The sequence below is a fragment of the Bos mutus genome, chromosome 26 (assembly GCF_027580195.1).
Source record: "Bos mutus isolate GX-2022 chromosome 26, NWIPB_WYAK_1.1, whole genome shotgun sequence".
Lineage (NCBI taxonomy): Eukaryota > Metazoa > Chordata > Mammalia > Artiodactyla > Bovidae > Bos > Bos mutus.
Genome location: NC_091642.1, coordinates 12,398,433 through 12,422,551, shown reverse-complemented (window position 1 = coordinate 12,422,551; position 24,119 = coordinate 12,398,433). Strand labels below are relative to the sequence as shown.

At 50.6% G+C, this 24,119-nt stretch overlaps 1 protein-coding gene across 4 annotated transcripts in view; it reads right to left on the bottom strand.

The window, feature by feature from the left end:
* Positions 1–3,602: 3,602 nt before the first annotated feature.
* Positions 3,603–24,119, bottom strand: part of RGS10 (regulator of G protein signaling 10) — a 41,582-nt gene continuing 21,065 nt past the window's right edge. For 3 of the 4 annotated variants that reach the window (XM_070363500.1, XM_070363498.1, XM_005902795.3), the window contains 2 exons: positions 18,581–18,724; positions 3,603–3,948 (listed from right to left, as the gene is read on the bottom strand). In XM_070363500.1, the coding sequence (XP_070219601.1) occupies positions 3,802–3,948; positions 18,581–18,724 (291 nt within the window). In that variant the 3' untranslated portion in view covers positions 3,603–3,801. Of the gene's footprint in view, positions 3,949–12,127; positions 14,733–18,580; positions 18,725–24,119 lie in introns of those variants that run through there. The other variant, XM_070363501.1, reaches the window with a different exon arrangement.

Below are 24,119 nucleotides of genomic sequence, written 5' to 3'. Positions count from 1 at the left end.
GCAAGGAGATTCAACCAGTATATCCTAAAGGAAATCAGTCCTGAATATTCATTGGAAGGACTGATGCTGAAGCTAAAACTCCAATCCTTTGGCCACCTGATACGAAGAACTTACTCACTGGAAAAGACTCCGATGCTGGGAAAGATTAAAGGCGGGAGAAGGGGACGACAGAGGATGAGGTGGTTGGATAGCATCACCACCTCAATAGACATGAGTATGAGTAAACTCTGGGAGTTGCTGATGGACAGGGAGGCCTGGCGTGCTGCAGTCCATGGGGTTGCAAAGAGTTGGAACCAACTGAGTGGCTGAACTTTGACCTCGGGTCCTGGCTGGCCCTGGAGCCACTGCTCGTCACAGCACCAGCCAATTCCTAGAGATAGAAAACAACCGAGCAACCCAGAGCTTGCACCCTAGACCCTTCTTTATGGGGTGCTTGCACTCTGAGCCACCTGCCCTAGTCATTCAGCCCAGATACCAGACCATTAGGGACAGCCCCAGAGCCCACAGAAACGATCCAAGCTGGCCAGTCCTACTCTTTGCCCCGCCCTTTCCAAGAATACCACAATAAAGGATTTTGCCAACATTTCCCCCTCACTCTCTCCACCTCCTGACCCACCCTGGTGATTTCCCATCAGCCCTGCATGGCGGGACCTGCTCCCTTCTCTTAAAAACTGTAACAGACTCTCCTATCAATGATAGGCATCTCCTGATATCCTGGGCTAACCATACCTGAATAATAATAACACCTACATTTTAACACACCTGTGAACCCCACTGGAGCTTGAATCATCATGGCAGCTACGCAGCCCCCATTGAATCTGGGCACCCAACACAGTGGACATGAGTTGGACGTGAGTCTGAGCAAACTCCGAGAGATAGTGAAAGACAGGGAAGCCTGGCGTGCTGCAGTCCACGGTGTCACAATGAGTCAGATACGGCTTAGCGACTCAACAACAACCACCACCAGACACAATCTCTACCCCATAGAAGACACTATTTATTCTTTTAAAATAGTTGTATTTACTTATTTATTTTTGGCTGCTGGGTCTTTGTTGCTGAGCTGGCTTTTCTCCAGTTGTGACAAGTGGGGGCTACTCTCTAGCTGTGGAGCACAGATTTCTCATTGCAGTGGCTTCTCCTATTGTGCAGCATGGGCTCCAGGGTGCCTAGGCTTCCGTAGCTGAGGCTCTTGGGCTCTGGAGCACAAACTCAATAGTTGTGGCTCACGGGCTTAGTTGCTCCACAGCATGTGGGATCTTCCTAGATCAGAGATCGAACCTGTGTCTCCTGCCTCAGTAGGTGGATATTTTTTTTACCACTGAGCCACCAGGGAGGCCCCAGATGCAATTAAGGTACTAATCAATAAATGGATGGGGGAAAGTGAAAAGCTGAGTGTGGAAGCATCATCTGGGGACACACATGCCCTACACTTCCATCTCACTGTTGCAACAGATCCAGGAAGCTGCATTCTGTACCCACCTGGTTCTGCACTTGGAAGGGATGTAGGCAGCCAGGCGGGAGCAAGCCGGGGGAGGTGGTGTGAGTACATGCTGGTGGGAGTAAGCTGTGGTTAAACGTAAGCGGCTCCCCCTCCCACTGGGGAGCTTTTCAACCAGCTCTTAAGAAGCTCTTCTCTTGGCAGACAGCCTTCCGGCTAACTCTAGCTGTTTCCTTTATGTGTTTCTGAAGAGATCACCACCTCAAAGGGTCTCTGAACCCAGGGGTAAAATTGTGAAAGCCGGAAAGAGGGTTCCCAGCCATCTGCAGTCTCTGGGACCCGCCCGGAACAGGCTCTCAAATAGGAGGATCAGGGTTTCCCAGGTGGCTCAGTGGGTAAAGAGTTCACCTGCAATGCAGGAGACATGGGTTTGATCCCTGGGTCGGGAAGATCCCCTGGAGGAGGAAATGGCAACTCATTCCAGTATTCTTGCCAGGGAAAGTCCATGAATAGAGAAGCCATGGGCTACAGTCCATGGTGTCACAAAGAGTCGGACGCAACTGAGGCAATAGCACACAAGCCACTCACTCAGCTCCATGGGGTCTTGAAATTATCCTGTCTGTGACGGTGCAGGGCCGGGGTTGGGGGGACGGTCTGTATCTCTGCACGTTTTTGGCTATTAAACTGTAAGTTGAGCTAGAGAACCTATTTCTTTTTTCTTTTATTCCTTACTCTTAAAATCCTTACTCCTTACATCAGTCTGTTCTGCTTGAAGATGGACTGAATTTTCCAGATGACAGGGCCCTTGGGTGTCATTCTCAGGATGACCATCTCATTCCAGGCAGAGAGAAAACCTGTCTGGGATGACCTAGGGGAGGCAGTTAACCCCCTGTTGGGAGCTGGGGGTGGGGGGCAGGGCAGAGATCAAGTATTTACTGTTTCTGATGAGCTTCAGCTGTGTGGTTTGGTTGGAAGCAGTCAATGGCTCCCTAAGACCCAAAAAGGAAAGACAGGGGGCATTTGACCACAGTGAAGGGACAATGAGAATCTGGGGGACTGCCCATGTGGTCATGCCAGGAGAGGGGGGTCAGCAAGGCGACTATGCAAATGGGTTTCACCCAGAACAGAACCAGCTGATGCCCTGTTATCCCAGCGTGATGATTTAACTCAATGCCCTTCTCTCTCAAGTGTCCTGGTTTGATTGATAAATCATAGAGTCGTACTCAACAGCAGGGAGTTTTGCAAATGGAATGTCTGAGTTGGAAGGCTCTCAAGTAAGAGTCTAGTTGCTTTGTTTGTACAAACAGAAGTTTAAGGTTTGGCAAACATGCTGGAGAAGGTCTGGCAGCAGCAGATGGCAGGAACAGTGAGCAGAAGGGAACCGTGCCTGACCTTGGGCTCTGCTGGAGGGGAACTTGGGCTGGCTAGGACTGCCTGGGACCATCGGGCTTCACTCACAGCCTCCAGCCCAAGAGTGGGCTTCCAAAGAGCATTTCCATCCTCTGGTTGAAGTCTCAAGCCCAGAGTTAAGAAGTCTAGCGAAGGGTAGGCACTAAGAAAAAACGGTTTCACCAGATGGGCTGTGAGAGGAGCGAACATCCCCCACCCTCCATCATCAGCAGGGACTGGGTACCACCATCCCATTCAGCACCACCTTGCATCGCCATGGGGACCCTGAACAATCTCCCGGTTTTCTTTCTTCCTGGTTGGGATCTTGTTTCTGTCAAAATGAACTATTTATCTGTGTTACATGAAACATCACAGATTGTGGGCAAAACCAGGACAAACCCAAACCTCAGAAATAAGAGCCCTCTGATGATACTCACACGCAACTACCTGAATCTTTAGAGGCTGCAATGAATTTTCTTTTCCTAACACTGAACTTATTCTCTAGAAGTATTTAACCCAAGCGGCATCTGACAGACAAGCCCCCAGTGGCCTGAGCATGCTAGATCAACTCATTCTCGAGCTGATTCACCAGGTGAAGCCGTGGACCCGAGCGACCCACCCATGGAGGGAAGGTGAAGACGTCAAAGGGAAGATGTGGCTGTAAGTTTCACCTGGAGGCCTCACATGAACTTTAATCAAGCTGTAAAATACTCAAGATGTCCAGTGTATAAGGACTATTTCATTTTTGTGTGTGAGACAGAACTAAAACTTCAAAGCTATTTGTCTTTTTATCTAAGATTAGCCATCATGCAAAACTTACTGGTCAAGCAGATAATAAAATACACAGATCCCATGGAAGGGTTTTTGTACATTTCAGTCCTTGCAGGTAACAAAGCCATTATGCACCCTGCATGGTCCTGAGAGTGAGTTCCTTCAATTCTGAAAGCTGCCAGTCCTTCCGGCGCCTGGAGGGCTCATGTGTTATAAATTCTCGAAGCTCTTTTAGCTGCAGTCTGGGCATCTGGTGACTCTTCGTCCTCTTCCTCGGTCCGCTTGTGTTTTAAGAACAAGTCAGACTTTAAGAAGCGGCTGTAACTGTCATACTTCATGAGGTTGAAGATCTAAGGGGGAAAGGAAAATTATAAATCATTTAATTTTTATTAAATACCTATCATGTGCTGGGGCTTTCCAGGTGGCACAGTGGCAAAGAACCCTCCTGCCAATGCAGGAGATGCAGGAGACAAGGGTTCGATCTCTGGGTCGGGGAGATCCCCTGAAGGAGGAAATGGCAACCCACTCCAGTATTCTTGCCTGGAAAATTCTACAGACAGAGGAGCCTGTAGGGGCTACAGTCCAAGGGGTGACAAAGAGTTGGCCATAAATGAGCGACTGAACATGAGCACGATCATGTGCCAAGGAACGCATATGTGTGCCAAACACCCAAGGAAAGCTAAAGTAAGTCTTGTGGTAGACCAGGCAGATTTCCTGGATGTTTAGGGTCATTATGAAATTATCTTAATGGAATATAAGAGCTTAAAGAGCACAAGCAAATCTATATTTTTCACAGAAGTCTAGATTCACACAACATTGATGCATACCCTTGGATCAAGAGGTACTTAAGAATCACCACTTTAAAAAAAAAATAGAATTACCACTGTATTCAGGTTAGATATTACAGGGGTGTGGGTCTCCGGGACCTTGAGGTAGCAAAAGAGAAGCCATATCCGTAGAGACGATGAAATAAAGGCCACTATCATATCAGACAATGCTAATATTTAGACCCCCGGAAGTCTGGCAACCAAGGTCTTACACAAACCTATTATTACACCAAGAAACAAAATGGGGCTTATTCAGTGCGGGGCAGAGAAGTGGAATGACAAGCTCAGGCAGGAGGGGCTTTGGGAACAGGCCCTAATTAAAGAAAATAGCAGTCAGCTGCAGGACGCAGACACCTGCTCGCTCACACAGGCCCAGGAGCGCCTCTCTGGGAAAGCAGTCATTCTAATGCACACTCGCCAGCTGCGAGGGGAGGACCCCCGACGGATTAGAGGACTGCCGCCTGCTGCACCCCAAGTTCACGAAGAGTTCCCCCCCTTCTCAGCCAGAGTCCCGGTTCCCGACATCCTCCTCCCCCGGCGCCTCCCCATGCTTTGCTGCAGTCCTCCCTTGCCCTGCCAAGGGGTGGGAACAGGGGAACAAAAGGAAGCACTTTCTGGCTGTCGAGGGACAGTCTCTTATTTTGAGAAGTTTCTCTCCATCTCAGACCTTCCCACTGGACTCTCAGGACATTGCGCAGACTGAAAATTCACACCACGCAACCTGGCACCTTCACTGACGGCACCGCCATGGGCTCGACAAACAGAAAGTGCCAGGGGCGTCTAGAAAGACGCTCGCTGCCAGGCGGGGTCACCAAGTGGGTGGTAAAACATCGTTTAAATCCGCCCTCTCACCACAGGCACATGAACTGCTTTGCAAATGAAACGCCTGACGGTGTCCACGGACTCGGAACACCTGGCTGGGGGCTGGGAGAACTGGAACTTGGGCTTGACACCTTCGTTTTCCCAAGATGGCTCCAATCACGGGAGGACCACCTGCATCGTTTTGCTCTCAGCCGGGGTTTGGGTTTTCCTAAAACTCTTGAACTGCTGTTTGCCCTTCTGTGAGTGCCCTTCCAGTCTGGGCCACCTGCTCACAAGGAGCACACCTCCAAAGACCCCTACCTTGCGCCTCTCCAGAGTGGGCCTCTATTTTGTAGCAATCTTATCATCTTAGACTGCTTCGATAAGGTTCGGAGAAAGTATTCATTAAAGCCCAAAACCTCCCAGAAAATCCAAAAATCATAGGCAGGGGTGAGGCAGGAGATGTGAAATGCCAGTAGCATGCCGTGTGGGTGTGTTACCATCCCTCATCACCACCTGCATTATTCAGCCCTTCCAGGCACAAGAACCCCCACAGGGGACTTTGAGATGCCCATCCAGTTCACCGTTTGAAATGATGTTTGAAGTCTGACTAATGAAACCAGGCTCGTGAGTGTCCCCGACCCGGGAACCAAGCCCCCACCCCCTCCTCCAACCAGGCCCGCAGCAGATGGGACCCAGCACCACCAGCAGGATGCGGTTCGACCCAAGTGTCTCGTCTGAGTCTCTGCGTGTGGGAGTGGTGCATCCTGTTTGCCTGCTGCGGCTCTTCGAGAAAAGAAGAAAGGCCGGGGCTGGAGGCGCCTGGCCCGAGGTGGAGGGGGAGGGGGGAGGGGAGGTGGTTCCAGCAGGGGGGCTCAACCTCCCGGAGATGCTTGGCTCTCCCTTCCGCACAGTTGGAGCCAGCAAGCTCAGGGGGAGGGGGCTACAAACTATTTAACAAGAGCGCAAGGACCACTCCCTGCCGTGGGCGGGTGTGAGGTGCCCGTGGAGGCCCTCGAGCTGGGGTTTCCCTCTTCAGGAGCCCTCACCTGCCTCCTGGTGAAACTGAGTCACCCAGTAGCAGCTGGAGGCATCAGACTGGGACAGATCTGAAGAAGGAAAGGGATGTGGCCCCCAAGGGCCTCATTTTCTGGGGATAGGAACTGCCTGGGATCTCTGGCGGGGTCTTCACTGCCACCAGCAAAAGGTCTCCTGGGCACTGGCCTTGGAGTTCATGGCAATAGGCAGCTTTAACCCAGGGCCCTTCAAGGGTACTCAGCAATGATGACTTAGAGAATGTCCTAAAAATCTCTTTCAAGAAAGTGACCAAAGACCAGGTACCCCGCTGCTGACCACAGCAGCCTTCATCACAGGGCACATGGTCATAATGGAGGTTCACCCAGTGAATAAATGGGGCCCATCCACTGAGCAACAACAGAAGGGCTGGTGAAACAATTCAAGGTGCACCAATCCCAGTAAAAGCGCCTTCAAACCACATGCCAGGCAGTGCCTGGGGCATGCTCTCTGATCTCCATTGAACCCCCGAGGACCCCACACACACAAGGGAAAGAACCGAGCCCAGGAGGTTTGTTGCTTTGCCCCAGTGGCTGGTATATTGCCCGCTCAGCTGCCATGACAAGTACCAACAACTGGGGACTTGAAAAGCAGAAATTTCCTTTCCCAGGGCTCTGAAGGCTGGAGGTCCAAGATCAAGGTGATTGCAGGGCTGGTTTCTCCCGAGGACTCTGTCCTTGGCTTGTAGGTGGCCGTCTTCCCCAGTGTCTTCATCTGGTCTCTCCTCTGTGTGTGTTTATGTCCTAATCTCCTCTCCTTATAAGGACACTGGTCAGATTGAATTAGGACCCACCCCAAGGACCCCATTTAATCACCTCTTTGAAGACCCCCATCTCCAACTAGTCACACTCTGAGGTCCTGGAGCGTAGGAGTCTGACATCTGAATTTGAGGGGAGGACACAATTCAGCCTGTGACAGTGAGCAAAAGAGGCCGGCAGGATGCAAACACTGGCCGTCCAGCTCTCAAGCCCACATGCCTACCTTCGGGCCATCCCACCACTCACATGGCAGAGTGAGAGGTGGTCACTAAAAACAGAGATTGTGAGAAGAGTTTAACATGGAAAAATGAACATGAGTGTCAAGTGACTGAACACCGAATGTTTAAAGTTCACTAAAACTGAAAACAATGACCCCAAGTACATTCTCTAATGTGTTAGCTTGTGTATTTAAGTGGGAAATAAACGTCCCCAAAGGTCAGTAGAGGAGGTTGAACAGTGTGTCCCCCAAATTGACATCCACCTGGAACCTCAGAATGTGGAATGGGGTTAGCTGAGGATCTCAGGATGACGTCATCCTGGTTTAGGGTGGGCCCTAAATCCAAGGGAGCTTTCTCTGTGGCTCAGACAGTAAAGCATTTGCCTCCAGTACAAGAGACCTGGGTTCAATCCCTAGATCAGGAAGATCCCTGGAGGAGGGCATGGGAACCCACTCCAGTATCCTTGCCTGGAGAATCCCATGGACAGAGGAGCCTGGCGGGCTATAGTCCATGAGGTAGCAAAGAGTCAGACACAATTGAGCAACTTTTCACTTCACTAAAAATCCAAGGAGTGATGTCCTTATAAGAAAAAAAGAGCACACAGAGAGACATACAACCAGAAGAAGTCCATGCGAAGACAGAGGCTGGAGGGATGCAGCTATAAGCCAGGGACACCAAGGATTGCCAGGAGCCACCAGGAGCTGGAAGAGATAAGAATACAATCTCCCCTCCAACTTTCAGAGGGACCATGGCCCTGCCTGACACTCAGGTTTCAGACTTCTGGCCTCCTGAGCTGTGAGAGAGAGAAAAAAAAAACACCTATTTTCTTAAGCCACTTAGTTTGCAATCATCTGTTACGACAGCTCTTGGAAATGAACACAGGTAAATTATTGACTTCACCTCACTCCTGCTTGAGCGCAGAAAATGAGATGGCCCTTAGGGGTTCCAGAAGGCTCCACAAAACCAGGACTCTCTGATGGGAGAACTGGACTCACCAGGGCTGGACTGCGGTCATCAGCCTGACCACGCACCTCGAGTTGTCTGCAGGGAAGCAAAAGAAGAAGGTAGAGACCCAGGTGGGCTGGGACTGTGGGCAATGGACCATAGACCAAGGGAGCAGAGCTCTAACGCAGACAGCCTTTGGGGGAGACAGGCAGCCGACCAAGCAGAAAACCCAAGTTGGCAGCAAAGTTGCATTTGTACCTTTTTTTTTTTTTTTTTTTTGCCAACACAGCTGTGTCTGCCCAGGTTTCAGATTTCAGCAGCCCCACATCTGGGAGCTACATACCAGGACTGTAAATCGCTTAGTGTCTTGGCCTTGGGATCCAACCCTTAGTCTGCCAGATGTGAGACTCAAGTGAAAATCAAGAAGGGAGGCTTCCTGCTGCGAGGGCCCCCAATTCAAGGTTGATACACAGCAAGGCACCCCACCCTCCCTCCCCAGACCCCAGACAGCGCAACTAATTAGGATTTGCCTTTCAGTAACGGAAAATATCCACGAGGGGCTGTGATTTGAGACTGTTTTGTCTGCTGCTCTGGAAAGGATTCCCTCATGGACACACACTCAGTCGTGTAGAGAATGAGACGCTTAACCAGCTTTGAGGGCCCATCCATGGAAGCTTCATCCCTGTCTCGATCAAGTACACTGGAAGCCTAATAAATCTTCTAACCCATCTTAGAAGACAAGACGGCAGTCCAGTGGTTTGGACTCTGCATTTCCACTGCAAGGGGCATGAGTTCCATCCCTGGTCTGTTGGGGAGCTGAGACCCCGCATGCCATGCGACATGGTCCCCCCCAAAAAAACAAAAAACACAAGGACATTAAAGACCTAAACTAAACACATACACTGCAAAGCCTTCCACCAATGTAATTTCAACTGGGTACCAAGAGGAAAAAACATGAAACCTTTCCTGCAACAGAAAATTTTATTAATGGGATTTCATATTTGCTACAAGCATTTGATTTAGTTTTTATGTAAAAATGATTGCAAAAGTACACAAGTGTCCACAAATTGCAGTTCTAGAATGTAATTGCACACGTAGACTACAGACAAACTTTCACATGACGCAAATAGATGCAAAGTGTGGAGAGAGCCAGCCCTCAGGCAAGGATCAGCTGGGTGCTGTAGAGGCTCCTGGGGCAGGGGCACAGCTGGGGACACCCCCACCGCTGGGTCAAAGACCACCTTCCCCTCTGGTGAAGGGGGGATGGGAGAGGAGGCCGAGGGCAGCTGGCGGAGAGCGGGAGAGGAGACAAAGCTCAGGTCGGCCCCAGTCCCAAAGCCCCGGGGAAGGCCACAGAGAAGGTTCCGTCACCTGGATGTCGCTCCTGCTTCTGGAACGGGCCCCCTTAGAGGTGGACCACGTTCCCGGGGGACGTCAGAACTCCAGAGAGAGGCCGAACATGGATGGAGACAGTGGCCCCTGCCCCAGGCCCTCACAGGGCCTCGGGGGCTGGGGTAGGGAGGAGGTGGCCATCCTCTTGTTCCTGAAGTCCCTAATCCTCAAATCCAAAGCTGAAAGGACACACCTTCTGCGTGGGGTGAAGGTGTTTTATCCTTGCCTTTTGCCACCATGGAGAGAATTCAGAGCTATACTGGTACCCCTCCCCCCCCCCGCCCCCCGCTTCTTCCCTTAAACACTATTTTAAAGTTGTTAAAAAAAAAAAAAAAAAAGATATTTCAAATGCTGTCCTTCCTGCCCCACCCTCAGAAGCCAAAGGGCTGTGGCAAATGCCAGGATCCAACGCTCCCTGCATTTGAGTGGAAACCCACAAACTGCTCTTTCTGGCTGTGCCCGTTGGAACATGCCATTTTCTGGACTGGGCTTGATCTTTGGGAGCAAAGGTCAGCTGGCACCAAGACCGAGGCGCCCAGGAACCCCTGCTCCAGCCACCATCGCAGACTACCAGCTGCTCCAGACCTTCTTACTGAGGTCGACAAAGGAAGCGATTCTTACTTCTTGGGGTCTGGGGAAATTCAAAGAAACGACACTGCTAAAAAAAAAAAAAAGATGAAGAGGTCTGGTGCTTGGTTCCTTTCTCTGTCGAGGATGTGGCTGGGAGCACTGACATCTCACTCATGTGGCTGGGAGCACTGACATCTCACTCATGTGGCTGGGGGCACTGACATCTCACTCAAGTCTTTCTTTTTTTTTTTAAACATCAGAGGTTGAGGACTTCCTTTTCAGTGGAAAAAACCTGCCTCCACTCTGTTCTCCCCAGACCAGACTTAGCATGCATCAACCCTGAAGCCTGAGGGCCTCCTGGAAAGCCTCAAAATCTGCCGTAAGTGTAGGCATTGGGGTTCCTACGATTTGTGGAAGGAGAAAGAGCACCCCTGCCCCCTCACACCTGCAGCCTTCTCTTTCATGTTCCCATGAGCAAGGGCCTTCCCTCTTCTCCAATCTCCTTGTCCTAGGGAACCCATCACTCTACACTGTGGAATTCAACCCAGAAGCTTCAGAGCAAGACAGGTGTGTAAACGGGTGCCAAGAGACTTGTGGAGCAGAATCCTGTTCTAAGTCTTTCATCTGCCACAACCTCAAGTCACTGAGCAGATTTCAAAGTGCTCCATTTTCAAACATTCAGGGTCTGGAGGGATATACAACATGAGGCAGAAAGTGAGAATGAAGAGGCAGGAACTGGGGGAGTTTAGCCTTTCATGTCATCTTCTGGATGGTGTCACTTTCTCCTCTTAATCTTAACAACGCACATAGTAATTTTACAATTGTTGTTCAGTCGCTCAGTCGTGTCCAGCTCTTTGTGACCTCATGGACTGCAGCATGCCAGGCTTCTCTGTCCTTTACCATCTCCCTGAGTTTTCTCAAACTCACGTCCATTGAGTCGATGATACCATCCAACCATCTCATCCTCTGTCACCCTCTTCTCCTCTTGCCTTCAATCTTTCCCAGCATCAGGGTCTTTTCCAATGAGTCAGCTCTTGCTTTTTTTTTTTTTGCAATTAAAAATAACTTAAAAAATTAACTTGTCCAGGGGACTTCCCTGGTGCTCTAGTGGTTAAGACTCTAAGCTTCCACTACAGGGGGCATGGGTTTGATCCCTGGTCAGGGAACTAGGATTCCACATGCCATGTGGGGTACAGCCAAAAACAAAATTGACTTGCCCAGAATCTTGGGCGAGCCAGTGACAGGATATGCTCGTGGCTAATGGGGACTTAGTGGGTTCCTCTGCTGGCCTTCCTCCCTGGTGCTCCAGCCAAGTGGGCGAGCAGGACGCCTAGCTGTCAGGGCCAGCACAGACAGGCACCATCACTTCTCGTACAAAGAAAAGCATGTTAGGCTGCTATGACCAGTTTGATCCCTTTAGGTTGTAGGTGATTCTCAGTGCCTCAGTGACTGCTGGGGATGTTCTAGAATTAGCCAGGGCTGGAGGTACAGGAGAGGACGACTAAGCAAGGAAGGCCAAGGGGGAGAAAAGAGAAGAAGGTAAGCGCGTTGGTTGGTCTTTGAATGCCAAAGACCATGCCGCTGTACCAGCCCCCAGGAAGGGAAGAAGGCGGCAGAGGCCAGAAAGAGAACAGCGAGAATAAACACCACAGCTTCCCACGGAGCTCGGGCCTCACAGGGCAACCGCGTGGCAGCAAGAGTCCAGCTGAACGAGAAGCGCTGGGCTCTTGCCCCTTTTCCCCTCTTCCAGCTCTGGGAGCTCGGGCTAGCCAGGTCCCCTCCCCCTCTAGGGAACTCTCCCATAAACTAGGTGCCAGGTCCCACCTTCCCCAGGACCACCTGAGAGTCAGACGAGATGCACACACAGAGGCACTGTGTTAACTGTGAAGAAGTGCAGCCTGAGTGTTTTCCCAGGACTCCCTAAAGTGTAGAAAACTGCCATATACATTATTTGGTGCTTTTTTTTAAAAAAGGGGGGGTCCTGAGGCTCAGTGAGGGTAAGCCACATGAATTCTGCTACATTTCTGAAAGCCACACTAAGCCAGGATTGCTGCTTCTCTGGTGGCTCAGATGGTAAAGAATCTGCCTGAAATACAGGAGACACAGATTTGATCCCTCGGTTGGGAAGATCCTGTGGAGAAGGGAATGGCTACCCACTCCAGTATTCTTGTCTGGAGAATCCCACGGACAGAGGAGCCTGGCAGGCTACAGTCCATGGGGTCGCACAGAGTCGGTCATGACTGAGCGACTAATACTTTCAATACTTTTCTCCACCTCAGCACCACTGACATTTTGAACCGGATACATCTGCATCGGGGGTGGGGGGTCTGCCCTGTGTACTGCAGAGTGTTTCACAGCATCCTGGCTTCTACCCATTAGGTGCCAGGAGCACACCCACTCCACTTGTGACAACCAAAAATGTCTCCAGACACTGCCCATTCCCAGAGGGGCAAAACCACTCCCAGTTAAGAACTGCTGCTGAAGGCAATTTAAAGGACACACGCACAGTTAACACTTAGGCAGTTAACACTCACGGACTGCACGCCAGCCTCTGCACTAGGTTAGCACTTCACAGACACGAGTGCATTTCATCCTCACAACTGCCTTATCATAATCCGCATTTCACAAACAAGGAAACTGAAGCTCAGAGAAGGATAGCATCTTGCCCAAAGTTTCACAGCTGCTAAATGCTCACGTCAAAGAAAAGAGACACGTCGGGTCTAAGGGCACAAGGTTGTGGCCATCAGGGAGCGACTTTTTAACACGGGTCCTTGAAGGCTCGTGGACTGCCTTGCAGCGGAGCCTGGAGGGGCAGCCATGTTTGCCGAGAGCCCTGAGTTGCCGATGAGGCCACAGAAGCCACACCAGGAAGCAGGACCCAGTTGGGGGGCAGCGGGATGGAGGCCGTCCTGGATCATAAGCTTGAACTTCTCCTCCTGCCTAACCTAACATACAGTGATGAAGACATGAGTGTGAGTCGGTGTCCAGGAAGTGATGGGCAGGGAGTAGGGAGCGAGGCGGCAGGGAGTCAGGCCATTGGGTACAGAGATGAGCCATGGTCAGGAGACTGTGGGTGCGCAACTGACTTTCTAGTAGCAGAGATGGCTCTGCACTGAGTCATCTGCATTCCCTTGCTGCCCAACCCTGCCCCCCGACCCCGATGAAGGACGGAAGCAGCTGGCATCAGGGGTCAGAGCCAAGGGCCCTGGCTTTCAAGAGGACCAAACCGTATGAGCCCAGCTGGCACATAGTCACCATTGAAATTAAACTGGTTCCCTCAGGGCCTAACCCCAGCCAGTCCCTCCCAACTTAGCTTCTTCTGTCTCCCTCCTTCCCCTCCAGCCACACTGACCTCTTCCAACACACCCAGTGGATTGCTGCCCCAGGGCCTTTGCATGTGCCACTGGCTCTTGCTGGAAGGTCCTGCCCCGGGCTTCGTACCTGGCTCCCCCTTCTGCCACTCGGATCTTCAAGGAGTACTCCCTGATCACTAGACCCCTCTCGGTCACTCTCAGTCCCATTGCCTGTTGTATTTCCTATCCTCATGGTTAGTCAGATGCCGATTTCCTCACTGCACTCACAGTTCCAAGCACAGTCCCTGGTACATAGTAGGCCCCCCACCAATATTAACAGCATAAAGGAATGAAAGAAAAAACAACTCCACACACCAGCAAACCAACTAGAACCAAAATAGACCTCCCAGGGGAATTTTTTTTTTTTTTTAATGTGGACCATTTTTAAAGTCTTTATTGAACTTGTTACAATATTGCTTCTGGGTTTTTTTGTGTGTGGGTTTTTTTTTTAATATTTTGTTTTTTTGGTCCCTAGGCATGTGAGATCTTAGCTCCCTGACCAGGGGTCAAACCTGCACCCCTTGCTCTGGAAGGTGAAGTCTTAACCACTGCACCACCAGGGAAGTCCCCCAGGGGAATTTTGAAGATTAAAAAGTCGCTGCAGGGAACTGTGATTCATTGAAGAAATCAACTCTTTGTAAGATCATCTCCTCCCCATTCCAGATTCCTGAAACTTAACTTTATCCAACAACAGCCTTTGACTATAGGCAGAAGTTCCCAAGGATGCTCCCAGTACTACTCTTGCCTCTCCTGGCCTTACCAGCGCGAGCTCGGCAACACAACTGGGCCCCATCAGCAGAGGAAAATTAAATCAGAGAACAATCTCTCCAATGACAAATTTTCTAGATAACAAAGTTTTAAGCCTCCACACTTCTCTTAAGATATCATTTTAATAAGTATGCAATTCTTATTAAAACATCTAACACACTCTACAGTAACTATGCTGACCACAGTATAAGTTTTGCTTGAAATTTTAGGGTCATTAGGATCACTAACTGCATCACCATCCTGCAGTACTGGGATGCCCCCAGTGTGGTGTGTGGGACTGTGGTACCCCACGCTTGGTGGTTCCCAATCACTGTGTTATGGTTTTGTGTTTTTAGTATTGTTTTTCTGCCTCCTCCTTGGCTGTTAGCCATTGCTTCTTGCAGCTCCTCACTCCACAGCCTCTACCAGCACTTCAAATAGGCCGTGAACTGAAAAAAAACCAAAATGTGTTAGAACTGTGTGTAAACTAAGAATCAATAGGACTTGAGCAAAGACCCAAGAAGCTCTCCTTTAAATGAGATTCATGGATGTCAAGTCATCTCATCTGATGCTCAGGGAAGATTTTCCCATCATTCTAGGCATCAGCTGTGCCCCAAAGTCCATGCTACCCTAATAACAGCCTCCAGGGCTTGGGGCACTGTCCAGCATGGGGAGGGGTTAAGGTTCCCTAAAGCTTTCCTGGTGAGCTAGTACTGAAGGCAGCCTACTCAGAAAGCTCAGCCATAAAACCAAGTGGTGCTGAATGAAATCAAGGCTTCCCTAGTAGTTCAGTTGGTAAAGAATCTGCCTGCAATGCAGGAGACCTGGGTTTGATCCCTGGGTCAGGAAGATCCCCTGGAGAAGGAAATGGCAACCCACTCCAGTACTCTCTTGCCTGGAGAATTCCATGGACAGAAGAGCCTGGCTGAATGAAGTCAGAGCCGCTGAGGAAGGTTTTTAAGTTATCCGAAGTCTTGTGGTTCCAAACATGCTCTCCTCTGCTTCACTCTCCTTAGGAAAACAGGGCTCTTGTGGGGGCCTTGAGGAGCAAAGAACCACAAACTGTGCTGAGCATGCATTTTTACGGTTACCAGCAAGGCCCCTGGGAGAAGGCAATGGCAACCCACTCCAGTACTTTTGCCTGGAAAATCCCATGGACAGAGGAGCCTGGTAGGCTGCAGTCCATGGGGTCACTAAGAGTCGGGCACAACTGAGCAACTTCACTTTCACTTTTCACTTTCATGCACTGGAGAAGGAAATGGCAACCCACTCCAGTATTCTTGCCTGGAGAATCCCAGGGACAGAGGAGCCTAGTGGGCTGCCATCTCTGGGGTCGCACAGAGTCGGACACGACTGAAGCGACTTAGCAGCAGCAGCAGCAGCAGCAGCAGCAAGGCCCCTGAGAGACAGAGTTTTCTGAAGTGAAACAGAACCCAGAGGCCCTCACTATGGAATCAACTCAGATTCCAAGCACCCTGTGCTGTGCTCGGTTGCTCAGTCATGTCCCACTTTTTGTGACCCTTTGGGCTGTAGCCCACCAAGCTCCTCTGTCCGTGGGATTTCCCAGGCAACAATACTGGAGCGCGTTGCCATTTTCTCCTCCAGGGGATCTTCCCAACCCAGGGATTGAGCCCACATCTCCTACAGCTCTGGATTCCTTACCATTGAGCCATTTAGGGAAGCCCCTCCAAGTACCTTGCTTCCATCCAGTTATGCCCAAGGAAGACAGTTAGCACCTCTCTCTCCCTCTCAAGTAAATGACGTTCAACAACAGGATATAAAAGTACTTTCTTTACAGGAAGTAGTTTGAACTGCATTATGCCACATCTGTTAGATGTGTGTACACATGCATATTTACAGGAAAAAAATGATGGAAAGTCTAGACATCAGATGTTACTTAGTGATTCACTCCAAGTATAAAATTACGAATTTTCTCATTTTTATATTTTGGTTTCTCAAGTTTCTTTTGTTGAGTACATATAATTTTTCTAGTTAGCCAGATGAAAGATTTTTTTTAACAAAAATTATTTTTTAAATGTTTTTGGGACTTGCCTGGTGGTCCAGGGGCTAAGACTCCAGGCTTCCACTGGAGGTGGGCATGGGTTCAATCCCTGGACAGGGAACTAAGATCCCACATGCTGCATGGTGTGGCCAAAAACCAAAACTAAATTAAAATATTTTTGTCACTTACAAACATCATCCTCAGTCCCTTGTATTTCCTCCTTTCTGCACCAGCTAAACCTCCCGAGGTCTGAATCCAATGGGGGTGCCCTGGTCCCAGCAGCCCAGCTCCTTTTTGAGATGCGTTGCAGGCCTAACTCTCACAGGAGAGCAGGGTCTTTGGGGAGACCGAGGTGACAGCAGCCCACCTCATTCCTTGCTGCTGCCTTGGCTTCTGCAGTCCCAGAAAAGGGCTGTATTCACATGGTAACCCCTCTGCTCCGGCTCCTGGGGCTTTGAGGAGCTGTGAGGGGCTGTGTGAGTCCAGAGTACAGTCTTATTTTTTTCCCTTTGGCCACCTCACGCTGTGTGGAACTTTCCTGACCAGGGATCGAACCTGAGCCCCGTGCAGTGCAAGCGCAGAGTCTTAACCACTGCACTGCCAGGGAAGCCCGCAGAGTACAGTCTTTAAAGGCAGGTGCATTGGCCTCCGGCATGTCCTAGACCTGTGGGACTCTGTGCTAACAAACCACGTAGTCCCCCTGATCCTTGCTTTTCTCATCATCAAAATGGGAGTTCAGCTCCTCACTGGAGATTAAATGAGATGATATGTGCCAAGGGGGCACAGAAGGGCGCCCCTGAAGCGTGGGTATTGTTTTTATGGAGAACACCTAGAACACAGGGGTGTCACCCTGGCATCTCACCCTGGTCACCTGCAGGGTCTCACCCTGGCGTCCCTTCACAGTACCCTAGGAAGCTTGTAAATGATTCTGAGGTCCGGGTAAAGCGGAGACCTCCGTGTGGCTCCAGCCACAAGCACGCCTTTAACCCTGCCTTCCTTTCCCTCCACAAGCCCATGTCCATGGCATCGCTCCCATCCGCTCAACATCACCACCTCCAGGAGGTCCTCAACAAGTCTCTCATGCTAACTATAGAGTCCCTTCGACACCCAAATTTGAGGTCGAATTCATGTGGAATTTGCATTTGCCACTGTGTCAACTGGAAAACATTCTCAAGTTAATTCTCATATTTGTAATTTCTACCTATTTGTTTTCTATCTGATGTTGAGCAGATGAAGCTTTCTGGATGCTGGGACATGCTCTGGGCTCTGTGCACACTCCAGCTAATTAAAAAAAAAAAAAGGCCAACTGATGCTGTGGACCAGTGGTTTCCAAAGTGTAGTCTCAGAACCTGCAGTGTCAACATCACCTAGGGGTTTGCTAGGACAGCAAGGTCTCAGCTCACCTGGAAACCATCAAGTCTGCTAGTTAACTCTGGGGCTGGAGCCCAGTTTCTCTTTTAACGAGCCCTCCAGGTGGCTCTGGGCTTGCTCATGTTGGAGGATTGCTAAATTAAGCTAAGAGCTAGTCTCCACCTGTGTGCCAAAGAAGGCCTTTGCTTCCCCAGTAAGAACAGGGCCCTCAGAAGTTAGCAATCTGTCAGTGTTCCATGGTCCACGGGTGTGTATATAACGTTTCACAAGAACAGAACCTGCTATGAATAGTCACATCTGCAAACACATATCCGAAAAAAACCTCTGCAGTACAGTTTCAGCCTGTTGCCTATTTTATTGCTGGCATTCCTCATATGACAATTCGCCAGAGAACTACAGTTTATCCCTTAGAAGTCCATTTTTTAAACCTAACTTTTCTTGCATTGAGTGGACTATGTTGACAAAGTGAACCAAGGGCCTACTGAAGTAGGTGGTGAGGTTTGGATATTTTTACAAAAGCCTCAGATTCCCTGCCATTTCGGGTCTTGTGCTTGCTTTTCTAGACTTATCTGGCTGCTCCCACCTTTAGCAGTTATCACACGTTGCTTCTTCAGTGTGGGTGCCTCAAACAGCTCCAGCCTCCCTTCTAATCTGGTTGAGAAGACTGACATCCCTGCTCGGTCAAAGTGTGAGTAGAGCAAGAGTAAAGAGGCCTGCGCGAGGATCCGACGGGTCAAATCCTGGGCCTGGCAGGCCAGCCTGTCTCTTTCACCTACCACGCCCCCTCCATGTGCCCCAGGCCACCCAGATGGATGGGACTGCTTCTAGGGTGCTCAGTATTTAGTTTTAACTGAATTCTTCCAAACAGAGGTGGGCAGAAATGTCAGTTTTGCCATCAAGGTGCAGCTAGGGAAGTCAGGTTACCTGGTCCTGAAGCTTCTGGAACATCAGTGGATGCGGTTCCTCCAGGATCTTCTCATTGAGGCGGGACTGGCCCTCGACGTTGACTTGGGACGAGGCCTTGCTGGACAGAAAGGTCATGTAGATCTCCTTTGCCTTTTCCTGCATCTGCGGGGAGACATGGAGAGCCTGTCTGTTATCTGTGAGCACAGCCCTTGCCAGCCGGAGCCCAGAAGGAACCACTGCTGGAAGAGCCATGGGGGATCTGGCCATGGCTCCAGAGCTAAGCTGAATGAGGGGGTCAGGGGGGCGGGAGGCTCATGGTCACCCTGCCCCTTCCCCTCCCCTTCAATGCATCTGTGGCCACATCACCTGCCTCAAAATCTACACTATTCATTCTGAAATGAGGACAGGAAGAATCCCAGCCCAGAGTGCGGGACATTCAGTAGCATTCACGACCATGCTGTGAATTCTCCAAATTAAGGCCTCATGAAAAAATTTTGTTGTTGTTGTTTAGTCACTCAGTCGTGTCTAATTCTTTGTGACCCCGTGGACTGTAGCCGGCCAGGCTCCTCTGTCCATGGGACTTCCCAGGCAAGAATATTGGAGTGGGTTGCCATTTCCTTCTCCAGGGCATCATCCCAACCCAAAGATTGAATCTGCATCTCCTGCATTGGCAGGCGGGTTCTTCACCACTGAGCCACCAGGGAAGCCCCATGAGAACGTTATTCAGCCATAAAAAGGAATGAAGGACTGACACATCCTGCAACATCGATGAGCCTTGAAAGCATTATGCTCAGTGAAGGAAGTCAGACATGAAAGGCTACATGTTACATGATTCTATTCATATGAAATATTTAGAATAGGCAACTCCATAGAGACAGAGAGATAAGTGGTTGGCTCGGGGAGGGGGAAACAGGGAGTGACTGCTTAACGACTAAGGGCTTTGTTTGCAGTGATAAACAAGTTCTGTAACTAGACAGTGGTGACAGCCATGTAATACCGTGAATGTATTCAATGCCACAGAACTTTAAAATGGTTAAAATGCTAAACATGAGAGCCCTAAAAATGGTTCATTTCAGTTTAGTCGCTCAGTCGTGTCCGACTCTTTGCGACCCCATGAATCACAGCACGCCAGGCCTCCCTGTCCATCACCAACTCCCGGAGTTCACTGAGACTCACGTCCATCGAGTCAGTGATGCCATCCAGCCATCTCATCCTCTGTCATCCCCTTCTCCTCCTGCCCCCAATCCCTCCCAGCATCAGAGTCTTTTCCAATGAGTCAACTCTTCGCGTGAGGTGGCCAAAGTACTGGCGTTTCAGCTTTAGCATCATTCCTTCCAAAGAAATCCCAGGGCTGATCTCCTTCAGAATAAAAATGGTTAGCATGGTAAAATGTATGTCTATTTCACCATGGGTGTGCTCAGTCATTCAGTCGTGTCCAACTCTTTGCAACCCTATGGACTGTATCCTGCCAGGCTCCTCTATCCACGGGATTATCCTGGTAAGAATACTGGAGTGGGTTGCCGTTTCCTTCTCCAGGGGATCTCCCCAACCCAGAGATTGAATTTGCCCCTCCTGTATTGGCAGGCAGATTCTTTACCACTGAGCCACCAGGAAAGCCCCACGAGAACATTATTCAGCCATAAAAAGGAATGAAGGACTGACATATTCTGCAACATTAATGAACCCTGAAAGCATTATGCTCAGTGAAGGAAACGAGACATGAAAGGCTACATGTTACATTATTCTATTCATAAGAAATATTTAGGCAACTCCACAGAGACAGAGAAATAGATAAGTGGTTGGCTCGAGGAGGGAGAAGTGGGGAGAACCACCCAAGAGGCCATGGATTCTTTACAGCCATTGGCAGGCAGATTCTTTACCACCGAGCCACCAGGGAAGCCCCTTTTACTTTACCACAATACCAAAAAAATCAAGTTAAACCATGAACACATATCCCAGCCAGTGATCAAGCCCCTATTAAGTGCCAAACACAAGCTAGGCATTTTACATCTATGGTCCAATTTCCTTAATCCCTCAGGAGTCCAGCAAAGTGCCGTCTTCCTGTTGCTGCCATGTCCCTGATGGGGACACAGAGGCCAGGAGGGGTGATATGGCTTATCCATGAAGCCTGCAGAGAGACATGGGATGATCTGACTCCCGAGCCTTGCGTTTCTGCTCAGTTTCACACCTGTGACATACATTATCTGCCCCCTCCCTGCCCCCGGTGATGCACTGTCAGCCCTGCAGGACTGGGGTTTTTTCCCCAGAACTAGAGATGAGCGTTAGCAAGAGATAGAACACTGCCGCCTGCCCTGAACCCCAAGTGCAGTCAGGCCAGAAGGCATCAGCCCTAAATAGGCACTGCCCTGGGAGGGCTTGTCAGCGGGGTTGGAAAAGGTATGCACACCTGCACTCAGGCCGCACCAAAAGCCAGCAGTGACTAGTGCAGGAATGTGTTGTTCAGTCTCTCAGTTGTGTCTGACTGTTTGCGACCCCATGGACTGCAGCACGCCAGGCTTCCCTGTCTATCACCAACTCCCGGAGCTTGCTCAAACTCATGTCCATCGAGTCAGTGATGCCATCCAACCATCTCATCCTCTGTCATCCCCTTCTCCTCCTGCCTTCAATCTTTCCCAGCATCAGGGTCTTTTCCAATGATGGCAAACGCTTTGTCTTACAAACAGCAGGCCTCCATGCGAGGGTCCTGCAGGACATCCCCTGAAGGCTGTCTGCTCTCTGACTTCCTGTGCTCACCCCGCACAAGGCTGTTTCTCCAAACATTAGAGCCTCAGGAGTAGCTCACCCTACAGAGGAAGCCAGACAATAAAAGCCTCAGAAATGGAGCTACGGAGCTATGATTTGCACAGGAAGTCAGGGGCTTCTCAGGGTCTATGTGGAAAACTCCATTCTCTCTAGATAGCCCACCTGGGGTCCTGCATGCTGCAGGACTTGGCCTAGGAAACCCCAGGCTCTGAAAACCCTTTGGGCTCATAGAAACCACCGGAAGGCTTCAACACTTGATGCTGAAAGGAGGACAAAAGCAATCCTTTCACTTATTTTGGTTCTGGGGACTAGCAGACAAAAGATCCCATGAAAAGGAGGTCTGACCCATCTCCCATCCCCCAGAAGGAAAACCTTGGCTAGAAGTGCGGGAAGACCACCCAGGTGGGAGCCTTAAGGTAACATGGCTGTTGGGGGGACAGGCCAGGAGGCCATCGAGGAGACCCAGGGGGCCTCTGCATCGGGGCCACACACCCCTCCAAGACCCACTCATTTCAGGAAGCTCTGAGCCTCCCTCCCACCACCCCCATTCTGTCAGAAAGGAACGTTTTTGGAAAACCACTTCCTGTTTCAACGATAATTCATAAAAGCAGACTTTTAACCAGTCAGATTAGCAAACTCCATGTAGGGCCCTAGAAGAAGAAATGGCTTTAGGCCTCCCCTCCCCCTTAAATATTCACTCACACACACACACACACACACACACATTTTCCAGATGGATCCAGGCTGTCTTGGGTGGTTCTGAAAAGAAGAAGTGTACTGAGTAGCTTGAGGCTTAGAGGTGGGGGTGGAGGGAGAGCAGGAAGCAGGTTTGTGGGGGACGCCTGTAGGTATACAGGCCTCGGGCCTCTCAGCCCCACCGTGTGTCTGCAACTACCCCGAGCATCTGTCGAAGAGTGCAGGGTCCCTGAGGTGCCTGGACGTGGGCCACCCTCATCTCTGGCTGATGGCTCAGGGTGACAGCTTCATGGGCAAAGCTTATCTGGCTGGGGTAGGAAGCGTGACTGAGAAGGGAAACCCTGAGACTGCTGACCACAAGTTGGTCACAGGAAGGCCTGGTGTCCACGCCAAGGACGCATAACAAAAAAGAAGAAGCGGGTCTCTCGAGTTATTTGGGGATATTTTCCAGAGCGTGGTTAACCCTATTCTAGTTCCTGTCGGGACAGGGTGAGACCATCCCCCACTGGTGGGGGCCCCCGGGGTCTAGGACCCAGGGTATGATGTGGAAGGATGGCTGGCCACTCTCTTCCAGTCATTCCAGCCTCCACCAGAGCATCTGCACCGCCATGGACAGCAGCCACGCCTGACTCCCAATCCTGCCCCAGAAGGTGCTGGAAAAGGATCACCCCTGGGTGCAGGTGATGACTCCAGGTATCAACCTGAAGACCCCCATTAGAAGCCATGTGTAGCCAGGTCTGCCTCCCAGACACGGTCCCTAGCCCCTCTGCCCAGGGCCTTCCTCCCAGCCCGGCAGCGCATCAGCCAAGAGCAACGTGAGCACTCAAATGCCGCTCCCAGCAAGTGCACTTTTAGGAGAAGCAAACTCACTTGAGTATCATCAGCCCCAGAAAGAGAAATCGACCCAGAACAAAGGCAAAGGCATTCGCAGACCATAGTGCAGATGAGCACTGCTCTGGACGTTCTGGCTTCTCTCCCTCATTAGTAAGTGTGCTTTAACTTTATCCACTGGGAGAAATAAAAGCTTTTACTCCACATACCCCTGTAGTTAATGACTTCTCACTGAAACATCTCAAAAGAAAGCGCAAGTGCACTTTCTGTCTCCACTTTCTCCCTTCCACCTGCTCCCCCATCCCTGGCTCCTGCCCTCCCACTGGCTCACTGACATCCTTCTTCGCTCTCCAGGGCCGCTCTCCAGGCCCCCACCCTGCTCACCCCCATTGCCCTCTCGGGATTCTCCAACACCTCGCTGCTTCTGTCTCCTTTGCCAGCTCCCGTCCCTCTGTCCCCCCCACCCCTGCAAATTCTGGGGTTTCCTAAGCTTGGCCCTAGTCTGACCACTTTCCTAACCACATGGTCTTCCAAGATTCCAGCCCATTCCTCTGCCCCAAGCAACTTACCATGCAGATAACTGGTGTCTAGAATTGTGGGCTTAGATATCCCACAGACATCTCACACCTAAAACCAAGGAAAGGAATGGTCCCCTTCTGGCCTGGGGGGGTCTCCCTGTATCCACTGCAGGAACCTGGGGGTGGTGATCCCCTAACACCCCACTCATCTCTGCACCCTGCCTGTCACTGCGTCCTGCTCACCTAGCCTCCGTCAGCCCCTCCCCTGATGTTCCCATCACTCTGCCAGAGACGGACAATGGGACAGGACAATAAGAAAAGGCAAAGATCGAGCCACGCACTACCTGTGTTACTATCAGCTTCAGACAGAGACTGAGGCAAGGAAAAGGTCAAGTGAACGATTCAAGATAACTTCTGAGAAGGGGCTCAGGAAAGAAGGCAGCTGGAGGAACAGTGAACGACACGGCAGACAGCAGCAGGAGGAAACCTAGGCCCTGCAAGTTTGTGGGGGTGCAAAGTAGCATCCTTACATGGCAGGGACTCAAGGGCATCTGGGAACCCAGGCGGGAGGGATGAAGAGGGCAGCAGGAAGAAGCCGTGAGACCCCCAGGTTCTGACCCCCAGCGCTGAGCAGTCATCTCCTCCCTCCCCACCCACCTACCACCCCCACCCCCCAGCCTGGAGTTTTCTTCTCTTGAAGACAGAGAAAGGCAGGAGGGAAAGGAAGAGATGCAAAACTGAATACAAGG